The sequence below is a fragment of the Garra rufa genome, chromosome 10, assembly GCF_049309525.1.
Source record: "Garra rufa chromosome 10, GarRuf1.0, whole genome shotgun sequence".
NCBI classification, from domain to species: domain Eukaryota; kingdom Metazoa; phylum Chordata; class Actinopteri; order Cypriniformes; family Cyprinidae; genus Garra; species Garra rufa.
Window position 1 is genome coordinate 25,781,835 of NC_133370.1, and position 19,965 is coordinate 25,801,799.

A 19,965-nucleotide genomic window follows, 5' to 3' on the forward strand; every position below is an offset into this window, starting at 1 on the left:
TTTATTTATTTATTTTGCCCCTTCAGATTCCAGATTTTCAAATAGTTGTATCTCCAAATATGGTCCTATCCTAACAAACATACATTAATGGAAAGCTGGTTTAATCAACTTTCAAATGTATAAATCTTAATTTTCCAAAAATTAACCCTTATGGCTTTTACTTTCCATAATGTCTTTCCAAACCGTTATGACTTTTCTGAACTGAAATTTTGAGGAATGTTGATAAACAAATTTGACCACCATTGTATGAATAAAAATACACATTACTCAAAATATAATATTTTATGTCCTACAGAGGAAAGAAAGTCATGCGGTTTTGGAATCCATGAGTGCATTTTTAAACTTTGGGGTGAAATATCTCTTTAAGTGTGATTGTACTCAGGCAGTAAGTCAGACGCACTCACAGCGGTCCTTATGAGGTCCTTCGAATGTGTGGCGCGGGTAATGTCCACACTTTTGCCATGTTGATATGGATTTTACTCAAGTGATGCTGAACTGAAACAAGAATGCTAAAATGTTTTCGCTGAAACAGAATTTATGGTTTATAAGAAAGGTAAGGACTCGTTTAATTTAAACCGTGTTTTAATAATTGGACCGGTAACTAACCAACTAGGAAGTTAGTGTTTACTCGGCAGTGTATTCAAGAGACTTAAGAACATTATCGTGTACAGTATAGTGACATGTTTTGTGTTTTCTTGTATCTGTTTATTATAAAGTGATAGTGTTAGTTAATTATATCAGTTATTTGTGTGCAATTAGACTTAACGTTTGAAGTTATGAAGATAGTGGGAGAGATTGTGTTTTGAGACAGGCTGTCAAGCCAAAGTGTATGAAATGTGATCAAATTCTCATCTCATTTATTTTCAGGTTGTAATATGGAGGGCGGTGGCGAGTATTGCATGGTCAGTGCTTCTCTTGCCCGTGACAACCGCAGTCTTTGTGCTCTTGAGTAGATTCAGTCTGTTTCACCCCATCCAGTGGATTTCAGGTGAGGAAACAAGTACGAGTGCCTAACAAAATGCATAATTACAATACGTTACTGATACTGAGAAGTACTAGAGTGTGGATTCATTATTTATATAAGCAGTAGTTCTGAGCTCAAGGGACATGAGAAAAAGAAAAAAGCCTGATTTAAGAAATATTAGTGAGAAATAATTTTGTTAATAGATATGCAGTGTTTGCATAAAAGTTTGGGCTCAGTAAGATCAGTTGTGCCTGTGATATCTTTTCAGGATTCCTTGATGAATAAAAAGTAAACAAAGAACAGCATTTGTTCAAAATAGAAATCTTTTCTAACCATATGTGACCCTGGACCACAAAACCTGTCATAAGGGTCGATTTTTTTTAAATAAATAAGCTTTCCATTGATATATGGTTTGTTAGGATAGGGCAATATTTGGCAGAGATGCAACTATTTAAAAATCTGGAATCTGAGGATGCAAAAACATCAAAATATTGAGAAAATCACCTTTGAAGTTGACCAGATGAAGTTCTAAGCAATGCATATTGCTAATCAGAAATTAGGTTTTGATATATTGATGGTAGGAAATTTGCAAAATATTTTCATGGAACATGATCTTTACTTAATGTCTTAATGCTAATGATAATTTCGCTATTTTTTGGCTATTGCTACAAATAGCCAAAATGACAAAAATGTCCACATTGAAACCCTTTAAAACTGCAAAATTTTAACCCAGGGCCATTTGACTAAAATGATGCAATATTTGCTAATAGGCATTCATTCTATCGGCAAGGCTTTAAATTTGACATTTTTACCTTTTTTTTTTTTTTTTTTTACTAGATTGTGCCATTTTTTCAAATTTGGCATATACATTTAAAAAAAAAAATCTAACACTACATAAAAATATAAATGCCTTAGAATTAATGTTGTTGTTCTTCACTGACACACCCAAGAATCTAATAAGCAAAGAAAAAAAATTCTGCTTAGCATTTAGTATATGGAAATTACTATTTTTCATTTTTTTCATAAGAAAAACACCTGTGGCATTATGCAAACAAACCAGCATTTAAAGGGTTACAATTCTGAAAATGAATGTTTAGTATCTATGGATAGAACAGATGCTGGTTAAAAAATCGACATAAGTGAAAATGGAAAAAAATAAATAATAAATCATATGTTTTGACAGTTTTTGGACATAGACATTTTTGTCCATTTTGCACCTATGTGTAACTTTTTTTTTTTTTGTCGCGCAAGGGTTAAATAAATACAACTGTTACCAGCATTGATAATAAATCAGCATATTAGAATGATTTCTGAAGGATCATGTGACACTAAAGACTGGTGTAATGATGCTGAAAATTCAGCTTTGCATCACAGGAATAAATTAGATTTTAATGTATATTTAAAAAAAAATTGACATTGTAATATTTCACAATAATATTTTTTCTGTATGCTTTATATGGTTAATATGTGATTTACACTTTAGTGAGCATCTCAAACATTGCTTTCAGATTGCACAAGTCTTCTTACGGCCTCAAGCACCATTTTCTCCCTTGTGGTGCTGTGTGGGGTAGTTCTGATCACTGGCTTTTTCAACCTGGAGTTCTACACTTGTGAGTAAATAAGGTTGTCTTTTAGATCATTTGCAGTTATTGCATTGCTTTACAAGTTATGCTGATTATTTATTTATTTCTCTCTTTGTATTTAAGTGGTTCCCTCCATTCCATGTTCACGCATTGCTCTCCTGGGAACAGTGCTCCACCCTCGACAATGTGTTCATTCTTTGGTCTACTGCACCATGGGCATGTTAGTAATGTGGTGTGCTTCTGTTACCATCGGTGGACGTTACAGCACTCTAGGAACTCCCTGCAGGCAAAGTGAGAGGTGGGTTATGTTATGACCTGATTCTGTTTGTCCCACATACACTGATCGGTCTACGTGCTGAGAGGATCAGGTTTCATTAATTGCATTCTAGGTGCTGTGGTTCCTTCAAACCCAGGCAAAAAGATTGATACTCATACAGTTATTTAGGTTGTTATAATTAACTCTGTGAGTAATCTTATCTCTTATCTCAGGTCAGTTATATCTTAATATATGCCAAGTGCACCTCTTAAATTCAGATGAAATGCAGCCTGTTTGTTTTTTAATGACATGCTTTTTTTCTTTAATGCAATTTCTAATATGTGAATAATAATTTTTATGTTTGCTCCTGTAGTGGTGAAGTAGTGACCTGTCTGAATGAGTATCATCTCTTTCTTCTCCTGGCTGGGGCCTTCATGGGATACAGTCATAGTTTCTTGGGAGTGGTTCAAAATATGTACTATGTGTCCTTTCAGCCCATCCAAGTAAGTATTTAGCCATTTAGAGGAATTGCTAAATGTGACCGTGTTTGACCAATGTGTTTTTTTTTTTTTTGTTTTTTTTTTTTTGTTGGCTGGTAGCGATATAATATCATCACACTTTTAAATTTAAGGATAGTACATGCATAACATGCAAGACAATTGCTGCATGTAATTTAAATTTACACTAACAAAATTAAAATTTTTCATGTTGTTTTAAAGAATTCTCTTCTGCTTAAAAAGCCTGCATTTATTTGATCTAAGGTACAGCAAAAACGGTACAATTTTTTTAAAAATATTTTTACTATTTAAAATAACTGATTTCTATTTGAATATATTTTAAATTTTTAGCATCATTACTCCAATCTTCAGTGTCACATGATTTTTCAGAAATCATTCTAATATGCTGATTTGCTGTTCAAGAAACGTTTTTTTTTATTATTATCAATATTTAAAACAATTAAGTACTTTTTTTTTTTTTAAGGATTCTAGGATGACTAGAAAGATCCAAAGATTCATAAAATACCATTTAAAAGCTTGGAGAATGCATATCATTTTTGTTTATTTGATCTCTTTTTTGGGGGAAAGAAATTATAAAAAATTTAATTGCTTTAAATTGATCAAAAGTGATGATAAAACCTTTATAATGTTACAAAAGATTCTATTTTAGATAAATGCTGTTCTTCTGAACTTTCTATTCATCAAAGAAACCTGAAGAAATTCTACTCAGCTGTTTTCAACATAATAATAAATGTTTTTTGAGCAGCAAACCAGAATATTAGAATGATTTCTAAAGGATCATGTTACTGGAGTAATGATGCTAAAAATTCAGCTTTGAAATCACAGGAATAAATTACATTTTAAAATATATTCAAATAGAAATCAGGTATATTAAATAGTAAAAAATATTTGAATTGTTTACAGTTGTTACTGTACTTTGGATCAAGTAAATGCAGGCTTGGTGAGCAGAAGAGACTCACCAAGCCTTAAAAAACATAAATCTTACTGTTTAACTCTTAACTGGTAGTGTATATTGCACAATATTTAGTCAAATAATTATGACTGAATGAGAAATAGCTGAATTATTAATGCTTTCATTAATAATTTCTCAATGCAAATCTCTTTTGTTCCTCCTTTGTATTGTGAAGCAATACAAATATCCACGGTTCAAGGGCTCTCTGCCAATGTTGGTGAAGTGCAGTGTTATTCAGTCCTTATATTCAGCCAGGAATTTTGCTGCTCTCTATTTCTTTTTTGGTAAGTTACAATGATGATCAGAAGTACATCCTTTAAAAAGCATAAACTTTTTTTTTTTGCTAGATTCTCTTTAATTGTTTTTTAACTTTCTAAGGGTATGTTCCTAAGACCTGGATCTCCAGCACACTGAATCTACAGATAAACAGGTTAGATTTTTAAATTTAAGTTTACCAAAACTGGAGTGTTTCCTTAAAGGAGTCATCCGATGCCCATTTTCCACAAGTTAATATGATGCTTAAGGGTCCAAATGAAAAGTTTGTAATATACTTTGATTAAAAATTTACAATAGTAGTGTAAAAAAACACTCATTTTACCTGGTAAAAATGGCTCTGTTCTCAGCAAACAATATCAGTACCTGGCCCTTTAAATTATATGAACCTCTGCTCACTCCGCCCCTCAGTTCTGTGGGGCGTGTCATTATATAGCACATGGGGTGTTGCCTAGACAACAGTTGAGGGTTTATTTGGGGAAATAATGGTTTCACGAGGCTTTGAAAACACATCTGTGCAACTATATCAGTTTGAACCGGAGTTGGAGCCGGAACAAGATGACACCTGCGAAGAAGTTCGGCAATTACGGCTTAATCAAGGTGTTTCTGAATGGTTAGTAAACTTAATGTCACTTTGATATATCTTTGTATGTACTGGCAGGATAGCGTACTGAGAGAGATACGAACGCAATGTGTTTACTGAGGTATAGCTGACTGAACAAGAGCAAATAAGTGATCGATTAACATAACTTACCCCGTCCTAATATTGAAATACATAAATGTGAGTGTTATGGTCTTTACTTGTATGCAGTTGTGAGCTGTAAACACTGTTTTGCATGTATTGCTTTAAAGTTACCATTCTTAATGCAGTTATAACTGATCCAAAACGATTTAAAATAACTGTACATGACTTCATAATCATTAACAGACACCGTTTAAAACCATCTAGTGTTACAAAGCTAAGCTTAATGTAGTTTTACGAAAACGTACACAGTTTGTAAATTTGCTCCAGCGTCGAAACAATGGCTGACAGTTTACTTCTGACTCGGGGCGGGTCTATACTAAAACACTACTGTCTATCATCTGTCTTGGGAGCGGACTCTGTCGGTGTTACACCACAACGACAGGCATCTGAGAATGGCTCGAAATGAGAAGGGGCAAATTATTTTACTAAATTAAAAGAAAACTACTGGGCGGATCTTTGTCATTCTAGGGTGGTTGTGTACAGGGTATCCGCGGATCCTTAAAAAGTCTTAAATAACGTTTTCCTAATATAAGGCCTTAAAAAGTCTTAAATTCAGTTAGGTGTTCTCGATAGGTCTTAAATAGTTTTGGTCACATTTCCCCTAAAATATCTTCAGCCTTCATTACTTAATTTAGGTCCTGATGGAAAATATCTGGTAAAGCATAAAGAAAACACCCTTCTAACAGCGTCTTTACATCCATTTTGACCGCTCCCAGCACCCATACAGTAAGTGCGCAATTAGACACGCATGCAAAAAAAGTGCGGCTGGCGTGACCGTGTTTTCAAGACACGACTGGAATGACCGCAGTGTCTAACGGACTGAAGATTTATTTATTTTTTTCTCATCCTGCGGTAGTTACTGCGTCTTCAGACAGAATCGCAGGAGCAGAATACAGGTCAAACAAGCTTTTTCTTCTGTATATAACAGTCTCAATAATAATAATAAATATAGGTTGAGCTAGCTGACCACCAGCCTTCCAGATACTTTCAAAATGTTTTTTTCTTGCCCGACCGAACAAACAGCCTGATTAAAACTGAAGTGACAAATAACCAGCGAAGCATCGAAAGGCAAGAAAGATTCCTATTTTAATACATTCAACGCAAACAGCAATTGATAATGGATAGTGTATATTTCTGGTCTATTTGTGACATACTTTAATACAAATGAACGTAACAGCACATATAAAGAAACTCTAAAGAAACACACTGAGGGAACAATTGACCTTATGCACGGAGCGTTCTTTAGAACTTCCGCATAAAGATAAGCCAGCTCGTAAACTTCCGCTGAAGCTCATTTTATATGTGCTATATATTAGGTGGACACTCGTGAGACTCATCTACTGCCTCGTTCTTATCAGAAACTGAGAAAAAATATAATTGCAACATTATAAACAATGTAAGCGGTATGAACATTCAGTTTCATTTTATTTAACAACATATTTTAAATAGCTAAATAATTTAAATGCGGAGCCTGGCAATCCCGTACTCTCCCTATCTGCATAGTTGTACATTTAAATGCTGACAGCTAAACACCATCATAATGTGTTTATGCTAACGTTAGCTAGCTAGCGATATTTCTCTTCAAGGACATCTTAATCATATTTTTGATAATCACTAACTTGTAAACCTTACAACTGTATATCGTAGTAATAAATATAATTTATGACAGCCATGAAATTGTTTACTTTTTACATTAAACACATTAAATATTACAGATATGCATGTAATATAATGTGTATTTCCATTACAGGTTTAGGTCTTAAATTTCATATAAGGTGGTATTAAGAAGGTCTTAAAAAGTCTTAAATTTCACTTTTCACAGTTCAAACAGCTTGTAGAAGTGCATGCGGCACCGGATGACCCCTTTAATGTGAACTGTAACACCTATTTTCATGAATATTCATAAAGCTTTACATACCTTTTGTAACTTTATAGTTCTCTCCAACCACTGGATTCGTTGACTGGACTTCTAGACTTCTCCCTCCTTTACCATCTGTCGATCAGTGGCACTTTCCTGTACCTAACCTGGTATCTCACTGTGCTGCTCTTCAGGATTTATGTCACAGAGGTACTTAAATGTGAAGGTTTCATTGTGTGATTTATTTAAAGCAAATGACATTAATGTAGTTTTGAAAATGATCCTGATGGCTGGTTGTGCATTTTCAGGCCTGCAGTTTTCCAGTGCAGTCGACATTTACTGAGGATACAGAGCAATGTCTTCCCAAAGTTTTGGCTGAGAAGAACACCTTAGTCATGAAGGTTAGAGTTTTTTCTTTATTTTTTTAGAAAAAAAATTCAGAACATTTTAAAATGGAATTGTTAAATGGTTTCTTGGCTCATGGAAATAAATAACTTAAGTTATGAAAATTTCTATTGTGAATATGGATTTTTAAGCTAAACCTGTTAGATATTGCTTTTTGTTAGTGAAACCTCTGTAAAATGTATTATTCTTAAAGAATTGGTGCACTTCCAGAATAAAACTTTACTGATAATTTACTCATCCGCATGTAATCCAAGATGGTCATGTCTTTCTTTCTTCACTCGGAAGGACATTAGGGTTTTTAAGAAAAACATTCAAGGATTTTTCTCCATAAAGTGGACTTCAGTGGAAACCAACAGTTTGCAGGACCAAATTGCAATTTCAACACAACTTCAAAGGGCTCCCAGCCGAGGAATAAGGATCTTATCTAGCAAAATGATCAGTCAGTTTCTAAAAAAACTAAATTGATGTACTTTTTTATCCACAAATGCTCATCTTCTACTAGTTCGACTTCACGCATTATGTTAGAAAGATCTTGTGTGATGTACAGTAGTCAACATTCGAAGTGGATCAAAAAAGTTAATCAAAGTTGTCCTAAGATAAGAACGGCTATTCATTTTGGTTTTAGGACAAATTTGATTAAAGGTTTTGATCCACTTCGAATGTTGACTACTGTAGTTGGAAGTACCAACCCAGTGTTTACAAAGCAGATGTGTAAAGAATGTCAGACGCGCTTTACAAAAAAAGAAACAACAACGTTTTGCACTAAAACTGCAGTTTGGACCTTCAACCCATTGGCCACTGTTGAAACTATATGGAGAAAAATCCTGGAATGTTTTCCTCAAAAAAAAAAAATGTATTAACCTGTTTTATCTTGTTTTTACTATACTTTATACTTTACTATAACTTTTTGCGATTTAGCACATCCTTGCTAAATAAAAGTATTTATTTCTTTCAAAGAAAGAAAGAAAGGAAAAAAATGACTGACTCCAAACTTAAATCATTAGTGTATATTGTTAGAAAAGATTTCTATTTTAAATAAATTCTGTTCTTTTTAATGTTTTATTGATCAGAGAATCCTGAAAAAAGTATATACTGTATACATGCATATGAGTTTATTTTTTTATTTTTATTTTTTTGACTGAAGAAAAAAAGGCATAAACATCTTGCATGACATGGGGGTGAGGGTTTCAAAAGGTGTTGAAACACTGGAAACAGCAAGCCGATACCCGTTTAAAGATGTTATGGTTCCTTAACTAATTAACTGACTGTTTCACAGTTTTTGGCTCTGCAAGACCTGGCTCTGCTATCACAACATTCTCCCTCACGCAGACTAGAAGTCTTCAGTCTGAGTCAGCCAGGTACATACAAAATACTTGTAGAGAACTCTAAACTCATTACTTTTCTAAAACTAATGTAACCTGCATATGTAGGTGGTCACCCTCATAACTGGAATGCCATCAGTAGAGAATGTCTGTCTTTGCTGAATGAGCTGACACAGAGACTGGTGGCTCATCAGGATGCAGTTGCCTCTAACGGCCGAGTCAAGTCTCAGTCTGCCAGCAGTGACACCAGATCAGCCTCTTCAAGCAGCTCAGGTACGGCTGAAAAGATAACGTTCAACAAAGGGCAAATCTGATCCAGTACTTCACTTGGTGACATACTAGAGGAATCAGACTGCTCCAGTGAGAGTGATTTTATTTTTCCGTTTTATTTGTAGTGATGTCAGGAACAGAGGACGTTGCCGAGACCCCTCGACTTAGTGTCCCACTAAGGACCCCTGGTTCGGTCTTCAAGTCATCGGTGGGGGGTGTAAACAGTGCTTTGACGGCCCCTTTCACCCCTGATGTGGACAGCCCTTTCTCTTCCCCTGCTATTCGACGTCTGGTTGGTCAACAGGACCCTCAGTCTCCTTGGTTTGGTACAGTACAAAGCCCCCATATCATGAGAAGAGGCCCCAAACTGTGGAGTGCTTCCACAGGTGAGACAGCAAGGCTAAAATCTTTTAATATCATTGTTTGTTAAAAAAATCAAATAACCTTGAGAAAAAAAAATCTAATAATAAATTAGATCTTCAGTGTCACATTCAAGAAACATTTTTTATGATCAGTATCAGTAAAACAGTTGGGTATATTTTCTCAGGATTCTTTGATGAATAGAAAGATCAGCATTAATCTGAAATAAAAAGCTTTTGTAACATTATACACTATACCAGTGATTCTCAACTCCAGTCCTCGAGGCCCACTGCTCTGCACATTTTGTATGTCTCCTTCATTTAACACACCTGATTCAGATAATCAGCTCGTTATCAGAAAGATCCATGAACTGAACTGAGTGTGTCAGATTCAGAAACATACAAAATGTGCAGAGCAGTGGGCCCCGAGGACTGGAGTTGAGAATCACTGCACTATACGATTCAAAAGCTTGGAGGCAATATAATATTATTATTATTAGTAGTAGTAGTAGTAGTAGTAGTAGTAGTAGTAGTATTTATTTTATTTTTAATTTTTTGGGGAAAGAAATTATAGAAATTATAACTTTTATTTAGCAAGGATGCTTTAAATTGACCAATAGTGATGATAAAGACATTTATAATGTTACAAAAGATTTCTATTGCAGATAAATGCTGTTCTTCTGAACTTTCTATTCATCAAAGAAACCTAAAAAAAATTCTACTCGGCTGTTTTCAACAATAATAATATTAATCATTGTTTTGTTTTTTTGAGCAGCAAATCAGAATACTAGAATGATTTCTTAAGAATCATTCGACTGGAGTAATGATGCAAAAAAAATTGCATTTAAATCACAGAAATAAGTTATTTTAACATTTTCAGATAGAAAACAATTATTTTAAATATAAAAAATATGAATTAAAATTAGAGTGTAAAAACTGTAAAAAAAAAAAGAAGAGAAAAAAAAGTAAACTCACGTTGTAAAAAAATATTTTTTTAATTCATTTTAGATTAAAAAAGAAAATTAAAGTAAGTTTGAACTATTTGTATGTAGTTTTGTGATTATTCTTATGGTATCCCTGTGTTCATATATGTGACCCTGGACCACAAAACCAGTCTTAAGTCGCTGGGGTATATTTGTAGCAATAGCCAAAAATACATTGCATGGGTCAAAATTTTTTATTTTTCTTTTATGCCAAAAATCATTAGGAAATTAAGTGAAGATCATGTTCCATGATGATTCTTTGTAAAATTCCTACTGTAAATATATCAAAATGTAATTTTTGATTAGTAATATGCATTGTTATGAACCTAATTTGGAGAACTTTAAAGGTGATTTTCTCAGTATTTTGATTTTTTTGCATCCTCAGATTCCAGATTTTCAAATAGATGTATCTCGACCAAATATTGTCCTATCCTAACAAACCATACATCAATAGAAAGCTTATTTATTGAGTATTCATATGATGTATACATCTCAGTTTTGTAAAATTTAACCTTATGACTGGTTTTGTGGTCCAGGGTCACATATTATTGTGAGAAGCATGTACAAACTTGTTTGTTGTCATTTCAGAGTCACAATCCAATGGCAGTCCTCCTGCCTCCCCTGCCACTGTTCCTACTAGTCCTCCTGCGGCCAGTCAGAAACCCAGCTTCCTGGCCCAATGGCTACAGAACAGAAGAGAGCAGGTACCATCTTCACGTAATCACACCTGACCTGTAAATGAATCCTTTATTATTTCATAGTGTTTTTCCTGGTTTCCAAGCATGTGTATCCATAGGAACCAAAACACAAGCTTTTGAGTGTCCAGTTCGGTTGCTGGGGGAAAAAGGCAGTTCACGTTTCAGTGTGATACCGTTACATGGCCTAGAGACACCTGTTAACTCATGTTCCTGTCATACTCTCAATTGTTCTGCTCAGGTTAAAAGCTTTTTGGCAAAGCGGGTGCTGATAGTGTATTTATTTAACAAGGTAAGGTTAAGAATGCATTAGTTGAATAAAGGATCTGTCTACAGCATGTTGCATGCTCCCACAACAGATTTTTAGTTACAGGAATCATTAATGCATGGGTCTAGATTATGCCCATGTTTAAATTAACACCAACTCCATTAGTCTTCCCTGTCCTTCTGATTTTGTTTCTGTCTAAGGTTGTGTGTTTAGATTGTAGAGTTAGATTATAGTGACCCAGTTTACACACAGTTTAAATAAATAAGTGTGCCGTAGGATTTGAAAAAGATTATGTTTCATAATTTTTACTTTATACAAAAGCTGTTTAATCTTGATCTACTCATGTTGCAGTTATTAAATAATAATTTTGGAGGAACTGTAGACAAACTGGGTCTGTTTAACTGTAGATAAACTAACACTCTTTCTCTGGGCTGTCAGGTGAAGGGTTTCCAAAATCATTTTACCCATATAAGATATATATTCTTGCATGTCAAATCACATAGTGTTTGTAGAGTCGAAAGTGTGTTTAATGTATCTATATGTGCTTTGTACCTAATGTCTGAAAGTCTGAATCATGGTTTTTTCCTCATAGTAAAATATTTTTTTCTACTGTACAGCTTCCAGAAGCCTCTAGCCAAGCTCTGTTTGCTGACGGCCAGTCTCATATCTGGGCTCTCCAAGGTCAGAAAATAGTACTAACTTTTCAGAAATGCCATTTCACATATATATATTTGTTTAAATAATTTATTTTGGCTTTTGTTACTTCTGTTTTTTAGGACTATCTCATCTGGTGGCAGCCTCTTTCTCTGAGGATCAGTTTGGAGTTGTGCAGACCATGTTACCCAGTATTCTTAGCTGCTTGGTAGTCTTGCTAGAGGTAAAACAAAAGTCATTTTTGCACAAGTGTTAAAAAACGTTTATGTACTATATCTGTGTGTACTGTGTATGTTTATGTATATATAAATACACACACATGCATACATGTATAGATTAAGGAAGAATATAATAATAATAAATAAGAATAAGAATAAATATACACAGTTCACACATATAGTATAAAAACAAACTTTTATTTTTACTCTATTAATTGTGACTAATCGTTTTGCAGCTCCAGAAATATTTAACATTTAGAATAATATCGGGGAAAAAAATATCGATTTGCAAGCTGAAATTGAGTAGCCAATGTGTGCCTATATGCAAAAAACCCAAACAAAACACAAGATGGGTCCAAAAGCATTGACTGCATGATGAAGATGGTTAGAATGCAGTTAGAATACTCTGAAAATTCAAGTTATGAAAGCAAAAATATCCTAGTGTGGGTATTTGTTTTTTATTTTAATAAGATGTGTTATAGTTAAGCAGTATCGCACAAGCAACAGTGCCGTTTTCCTGAATATTGGTGCTTGAGTTCAGTCACAAATGTGAAAATTTATATAAACAAGAAGTTAATATTGAGTAGCTTACATTTCAGACACACTATTTTCAGCTTTCTGTTTCGCCAACGAAAATAGTTCCAAACAAAGCCAAAACAGAACATTTGTGCGTCTCTAAACAACACTGCTGTTTTGTTTTCTGAATTAATCTGTTTTTGAACACATTATTTAAATCAGTGATTAATTCACAAAGTCAGCCACTTGCTTTGTTTCTAAATGTCTAAATATTTTCTAAATTAATATAATATTTTTCTGTTTCACCAATGAAAATAGTTGCAAACAAAGCTAAAACAGAACATTTGTGCGTCTCAGAATCAATCTGTTTTTGAACAAATTGAGTCAGTGATTCAATGATTAATTCATAAAGTCACCCACTTGTTTGTTTTAAAAAATGTCTAAATATTTTCTAAACTAAATTAATAATATATTTTTCTGTTTCGCCAATGAAAATAGTTCCAAACAAAGCTAAAACTGAACATTTGTGCAATTTTCAGAATGAATTTGTTTTTGAATGGTTCAATGATCCATTTATAAAGTCAGCCACTGACTTTGTTTTTAAATGAATCTAAAGTTCTGAATTATTATTGAGTGAGTCACATTTGAGACACACTATTGTCTGCTTTTTCTGTTTCGCCAATTGAAATTGTTCCAAACAAGCCAAACAGAACATTTGTGCATCTCAGAGCAACTTTGCCATGTTTCGTTCCTGAATGAGTCTGTCTTTGAACAAATCATTTGAGTCAGTGATTCAATGAACCATTCATGAATTCAGCCACTTGCTTTGTTTCTAAATTAACCTAAATATTGAGCAAGTTACATTTTAGACATAATATTGCCTGTTTTTCTGTTTCGCCAAACAAAAATAGTTTCAAACAAAACCAAAACCGAATATTTGTGCATCTCAAAGCAACACTGCTGTGTTTCGTTTCTGAATGAATCTGTCTTTGAACAAATCATTTGAGTCAATGATTCAATGATCCATTCATAAGGACAGCCACTTCCTTTGTTTCTAAATAAATCTACATTTCTAAATTAACATTGAGTGAGTTATATTTTAGACACAATGTTGTCTGCTTTTTCTGTTTTGCTAATGAAAATGGTTCCAAACAAAGCCAAAACAAAACACTTATGCGTTTCAGGCAACACTGCTGTTTCATTACTGAATTGATATGCCTTTGAATAAATCATTTGAGTAAGTGATTCAATGATCCATTCATAAAGACAGCCACTTGCTTTGTTTGTAAATATATTTATACGTCTAAATTAATATCAAGTGTCATTTTAAACACAATATTGTCTGTTTTTTCTGTTTCGCCAACTGAAATTGTTCCAAACAAGCCAAAACAAAACATTTGTGCATCACAGAGAAACACTGCCATGTTTAGTTCCTGAATGAGTGTCTTTGAACAAATCATTTGAGTCAGTGATTCAGTGAGCCATTCATGAAGTCAGCCACTTGCTTTGTTTCTAAATGAATCTAAATATTGAGCAAGTCACATTTTAGACACAATATTGTCTGCTTTTTCTGTTTTGCCAATGAAAATAGTTCCAAACAAAGCCAAAACAGAACATTTGTGTCTCCGAGCAACACTGCTGTTTTGTTTCTGAATGAATATGTTTTTGAACACATTATTTGAGTCAGTGATTCAATGATTCATTCATGAAGTCAGCCACTTGCTTTGTTTCTAAATGAATCTAAATATTGAGTGAGTTACATTTTAGACACAATATTGTCTGCTTTTTCTATTTTGCCAATGAAAATGGTTCCAAAGCCCAAACAGAACATTTGTGAGTTTCAGAGCGACACTGAAAGGTTCCGTTTCTGAGTAAATCTGTCTTTGAACAAATTATTCATTCATAGTCAGCCACTTGCTTCGTTTCTAAATTAATATTGATTGACTTACATTTTAGACACCAATATTTTCTGCTTTTTCTGTTTTGCCAACTAAAATAGTTCCAAACAAGCCAAAACGGAACATTTGTGCATCTCAGAGCAAAACTGCTGTTTTGTTCCTGAATGAATCTGACTAATAACAAATTGAGTCAGTGATTCAATGATCCATTCATAGTCAGCCACTTGCTTTGTTTTTAAATTTATCTAAATTTCTATGGAGCTCATATTATGACAAAACTTTTTGAATTTAAATTGTACAAATTTGAATTATTGACAAGTGTCATTTCACAAAACTGAATATTATATGGTATTTAACATAGTTCTGAATTCGATTTTTTTTAAAACTTGAATATTGAACATTTGAAATTGAACACAACTGAATTTTCAAATCACAGATTTTCAAATAGACATGTATTTTCAAACAGCAGATTTTTGTTATGATTTCTAAGACTTCAAATATTCAGTTTTTAAAAATACAACTTCAAGTTTTCAAGATGAAAAAAAATTCGGAACATCAAATTCAGTGTTCAAAATTCAAAGCGCAGAAATTCAGATCGTACAGAAAGTAGGTCAGAGCTATGCACAGGGAAGAGTAGATGATCTACGAAAAGTCGAATGAAGCATTTAATTTCGTGGGAACATCATATTAACTCGTGGGAGCGTGATAATATTTCGTGGCCACAAGATGGCAGTGTATATATAGTTATACGGCATATACCCACTTCTTTATCAGTCGGCTTTGAGTAAAACGAAACTGAAAGCAAAACGCGCACGCGTATTCAAAGGCAATTTTAATACCCGATGTTTGGAGAGCGACTCCCCAACAAATTAGACTACATACATATCTAGGCTGTTATTAGTATGCGGGCTATAAAATGTTGTGTTAGTTGTCTATAGCTTTGTATCATACTTGAGATCTCTTGACTTCAGGTTCTGAAAGTTTTGCCGACAAGGAATTTTTACTGGAAGTGCAGATTAAAGGGTGAATATAACATATTTCATTTCGGCTTATTGATAAACTAATACATTTTTATAGTTAAGGAATAAATCATTCATGCAGTTTCATTTGAAACACAATGAACACAACATGAGAGTTAATTAAAGCACTACACGAACTGAAAGGGAAATAAGCATATAAAACAATAAATATAGCCCATAAATATAGCCCTAACCAGCTAATATAATTATTATAAAATTAGGCCTATTGTATTAGCCTACTGTTTAATAATAATAATATACAAATATGAAATATAAAGAACCGATCCGTTAACAGGCAAGCGGTGCTCCTGCAGCCAAAATACTGCCACTTATGTCTCTTTGCGTCAGGCGCCGCCAGAGATAAAAAAATATGTTATGTCTTTTAACCAGATTTTTAACAACAAATAGAACATTTGTCAGTAGTGTTGAAAACGAAGATCATGTAATGGAATTCTCCTAGTATGATCAATAATAATAAAAAAAAAAATTACAGAGATGTGCCTGACATGAAGACTATTCATGGGACTATGAATTATAAATAGATGAACACATATAGTACATTTCTGTTGTGTTTATTTTTAATGAAATCAAATGTGATCTTGTTGTTTGCAACTATAGCAATGTCTTTCCCAAAACAGCACAAATCACTTCAGGCCTTTTCAAACGGGACGCGGCAGTCGCGAGTGTCTAGTTCATTTTCAATGGGAGCGGCGCGGAGGCGAAGTGCAAGTTGTGCTCCTGCACCCAAAATCCTGCCGCTTCCACGAACACGGCGCTTCGCAGCAGGCGCAGCCAAAGATAATTTTTTTAAAAAAATTCTAAATCTTTTTGTGAGCGGCAGCGTCCGCACTGTGACCGCGTCGCGAACATAGATTTATATACGTAGATGCCTCATTAGCGACTGTTTCTATGGGCCGTCATACGTGAGCCGTCCTCCATTTCACTGCGGTCTACTTGACGTCATTCACCCATAGGTCTATGTAACTGACCATAGTAATCAGTGAATATTCGAAATGCCACAGTCCTGCACAGCCGTTGGTCTGCGAACCTACAGTATGGTGAATGATGTCAAGTGGACCGTTCCAAAATGGCGGACGCATCTACGTGCTTGGAGCGGTCCAATGGGGTATCTACGTATATATATCTATGGTCGCGAACACCGCCTCAACTGCACAAAACCCTTCCACTACAAGAGAAGGCAGCAGCCGCGCGGCGATTCCGGCATGTCATTATCTTTACAAAAAGATCTTGTTGCCATGACATATCATACTCCCACGAGTTACTATGACGTTCCCACAAGATAATATATTGTGGCCACGGCGTATTATCATGTACCCACGAGTTAATATGTTGTGACCACGGCAAAACTAGCCTAAGGCCCCGATCACACCGAACGCGTCTTTTCGTTCTAAAAACGGGAGGCGCACAGCACTGCCTTTTTTTTTGGTGACTTTTAAAAAAGAGCAGTGTGCTGCGGTTTTTTTATGTTGCTAAGCAATGACCAAAACAGCTGTCCTGTCAGTCAAATCAAAGGATTATAGCGCGAGCGCTCTAAAATCTTAGTTTTTTTGCTGTTAAGTAAACTGTGATATTAGCAGAAACCCTAAATAATACAGCTCCGGGTTACCCACGATAGACAACAAAGGTTTCTCCTCCTTTTCTGCAGTCTCCGGACTTTTTAAGCAACGGTAAACTTTCGTCACCAGAACAGAAGGCCCGCCTCTCTATTCATTCGATTGGACAATGGAAAAGAACGCGAATGACGTTGGGCGTTTTTCCGCTCAGAGTTGATTTTTTTTCAACTTCAGGCGCTCAGAGCGCTCCTGCAAAAACGCGAGGCGCAGCAGGCGGCGAAAACGCGAGGCGCCCAGTGCGCATAAGCAGCGCGGAGAACGCTGACTGCCAACAGAAAACCATTCAAAAGAGGCGCCTCCAACTGCTAAAACGCGTTCGGTGTGATCGCGGCCTAAGTGAACCAAACATGCCCCCTCTCGGTCACAGTAAATGCTTCGTTCGACTTTTCGTAGATCATCTACTCTTCCCTGTGCATAGCTCTGACCTACTTTCTGTACGATCTGAATTTCTGCGCTTTGAATTTTGAACACTGAATTTGATGTTCCGAATTTTTTTTCATCTTGAAAACTTGAAGTTGTATTTTTAAAAACTGAATATTTGAAGTCTTAGAAATCATAACAAAAATCTGCTGTTTGAAAATGCATGTCTATTTGAAAATCTGCGATTTGAAAATTCAGTTGTGTTCAATTTCAAATGTTCAATATTCAAGTTTTAAAAAAAATCGAATTCAGGACTATGTTAAATACCATATAATATTCAGTTTTTTTAAATGACACTTGTCAATAATTCAAATTTGTACAATTCAAATTCAAAAAGTTTTGTCATAATATGAGCTCCATAAATTTCTAAATATTAAGTGAGACATTTTAGACACTATATATATATATATATATATATATATATATATATATATATATATATATATATATATTTTTTTTTGTTTGTTCTGCCAACAAAAATAGTTCCAAACAAAGCCAAAACAGAACATTTGCACATTTCTAATGAACCAGCCTTTTTGAACAAATTGTTTGAATAAATGATTCAATGAATCACTCATTAAGACAGGGACTTGCTGCCACCTACTGATGTTTTTAGTGTTATATTGAATTATACATGACAAGCCTAAACCAGCCAAGGCACCAGGACAACAAAACAATTATTGTTAACAACAAAACTTGTGAAAATATCGACCCCCCCACCTCACTATCGCACAACCCTAATAGAGACATGCTGATTCAATTGGTTAATCTTCCTTTTGAATTGTAGGCTGTTGACAGACACTTCAAACTGCCACATGCCTCCAGCAAACCTGTGAGGACTGTCTGCAGTATGGGTGACTCCACTTACAAAACTTTAAGGTTTGCATTGAGGGCTGCGCTGAAGACGGCCATCTACAAGATAACTACCACTTTTGGAGAGCACTTGAAGTAAGTCCCATGGTTATTTGCAGTGATATCTTTCTGAGAAAAATAAACTGGATAGATTTGTTTTGGGGACTTTCTGTATTAAACTAAATGCATTACTCTTTGACAGTGCAGTGGTACATGTTAATCCTTAATTATATTGCTATTTACTTTGTTTGCAGAGCTGTGAATATTTCAACAGAACACAGAAAAAGGCTTCAGCAGTTCTTGGAGTTCAAGGAATAGTGCAACACACAACCTTTTCCTCTCAGTACCTTTGGATATGTGTGTCAGGAGACAAAATAGACAATATGCCTTTTAAAAGGTCTGATATGTCACTCAAGGCCTTACTTTACAGCCAAGTGCTGCACTTTATTTCCCATTGAAGTCCCATATTCCTTATACATAAAAATCATTCACATAATTTGGGAATTTAGTTTGTGTGTATACACCTGCATACTAGAATGTGATGAGACTTCAAAATCATGGTGGGGACTTTACGGAGTTGTTACTCTTCATCTTCAGTGTATTTAAATTTAATTACACTCCCTTTAACAAAAATAGGGGTTAAATACTTGCTCTGTCTCCCTTTTGAATCTTGCATCAATTGTTCACATTGTGATGTTTTTATAGAACTCTGATGGGATGGTAATTTTGGTAAAACATTGATATTTTCTTCCACGTTCATCCATTTATAAATCTGCTTAGCAAAAACACATTTGGGGTATTTGTTTGCCAGAAGAAGAATCGATTTTGTTAATGTAAAATGTTATTATTTTGAAACCTTCATACAATTAAATAAACTTTTCTAAAATTGTCTAAGTGCAAGTGTGCATTTCTTCCGATACACGGCAGATGTCGCTGTTTCTATTCTGCGCTGCACAGCAGTTTGCGATTACACACTTGGCTAAATATTGAATAAATTTATTGTGGTTATTTTCACATTGGATTTTATCACTGAATATTATGTAAACTCCCATGCAAAGAAAAGTTATTAAAAGATAGATTTGTATGATATGTTTATTATATAATATACAAAAAGCTTTTCAACTGTATCCCCACAAGCTCGTTTGTAACACTAAATACTGATGGCTGTCTCCATGGTGATTTATTAAACGGCTTATCTTCTGGGAAAGTATGTATAAAAGTTTATTGACTTTCTAGTGTCGTGGTTTTGTGCGTAAATATGAATCGACAGAAGTCTATCTGGTCCATTAAATCGCTGATACAC

At 34.5% G+C, this 19,965-nt stretch overlaps 1 protein-coding gene across 2 annotated transcripts; it reads left to right on the top strand.

Annotated features, from left to right (window-relative positions):
- Positions 1-418: 418 nt before the first annotated feature.
- On the top strand, positions 419-19,551 carry ndc1 (NDC1 transmembrane nucleoporin). Of its 2 annotated transcripts, XM_073849171.1 has the most exons (18): positions 419-553; positions 868-988; positions 2,473-2,574; positions 2,671-2,845; positions 3,177-3,306; positions 4,449-4,557; positions 4,652-4,703; positions 7,227-7,359; positions 7,458-7,550; positions 8,831-8,912; positions 8,985-9,149; positions 9,272-9,532; positions 11,077-11,192; positions 11,425-11,475; positions 12,069-12,132; positions 12,228-12,328; positions 18,598-18,758; positions 18,917-19,551. In XM_073849171.1, exons 1-18 carry the CDS (start codon positions 515-517, stop codon positions 18,978-18,980), a joined length of 2,019 nt encoding a protein of 672 aa, XP_073705272.1. In that variant the 5' UTR covers positions 419-514; the 3' UTR covers positions 18,981-19,551. The 2 variants fall into 2 exon arrangements, with proteins under 2 accessions (XP_073705272.1, XP_073705273.1); XM_073849172.1 differs by lacking the exon at positions 11,425-11,475.
- The last annotated feature ends 414 nt before the right edge of the window (positions 19,552-19,965 follow it).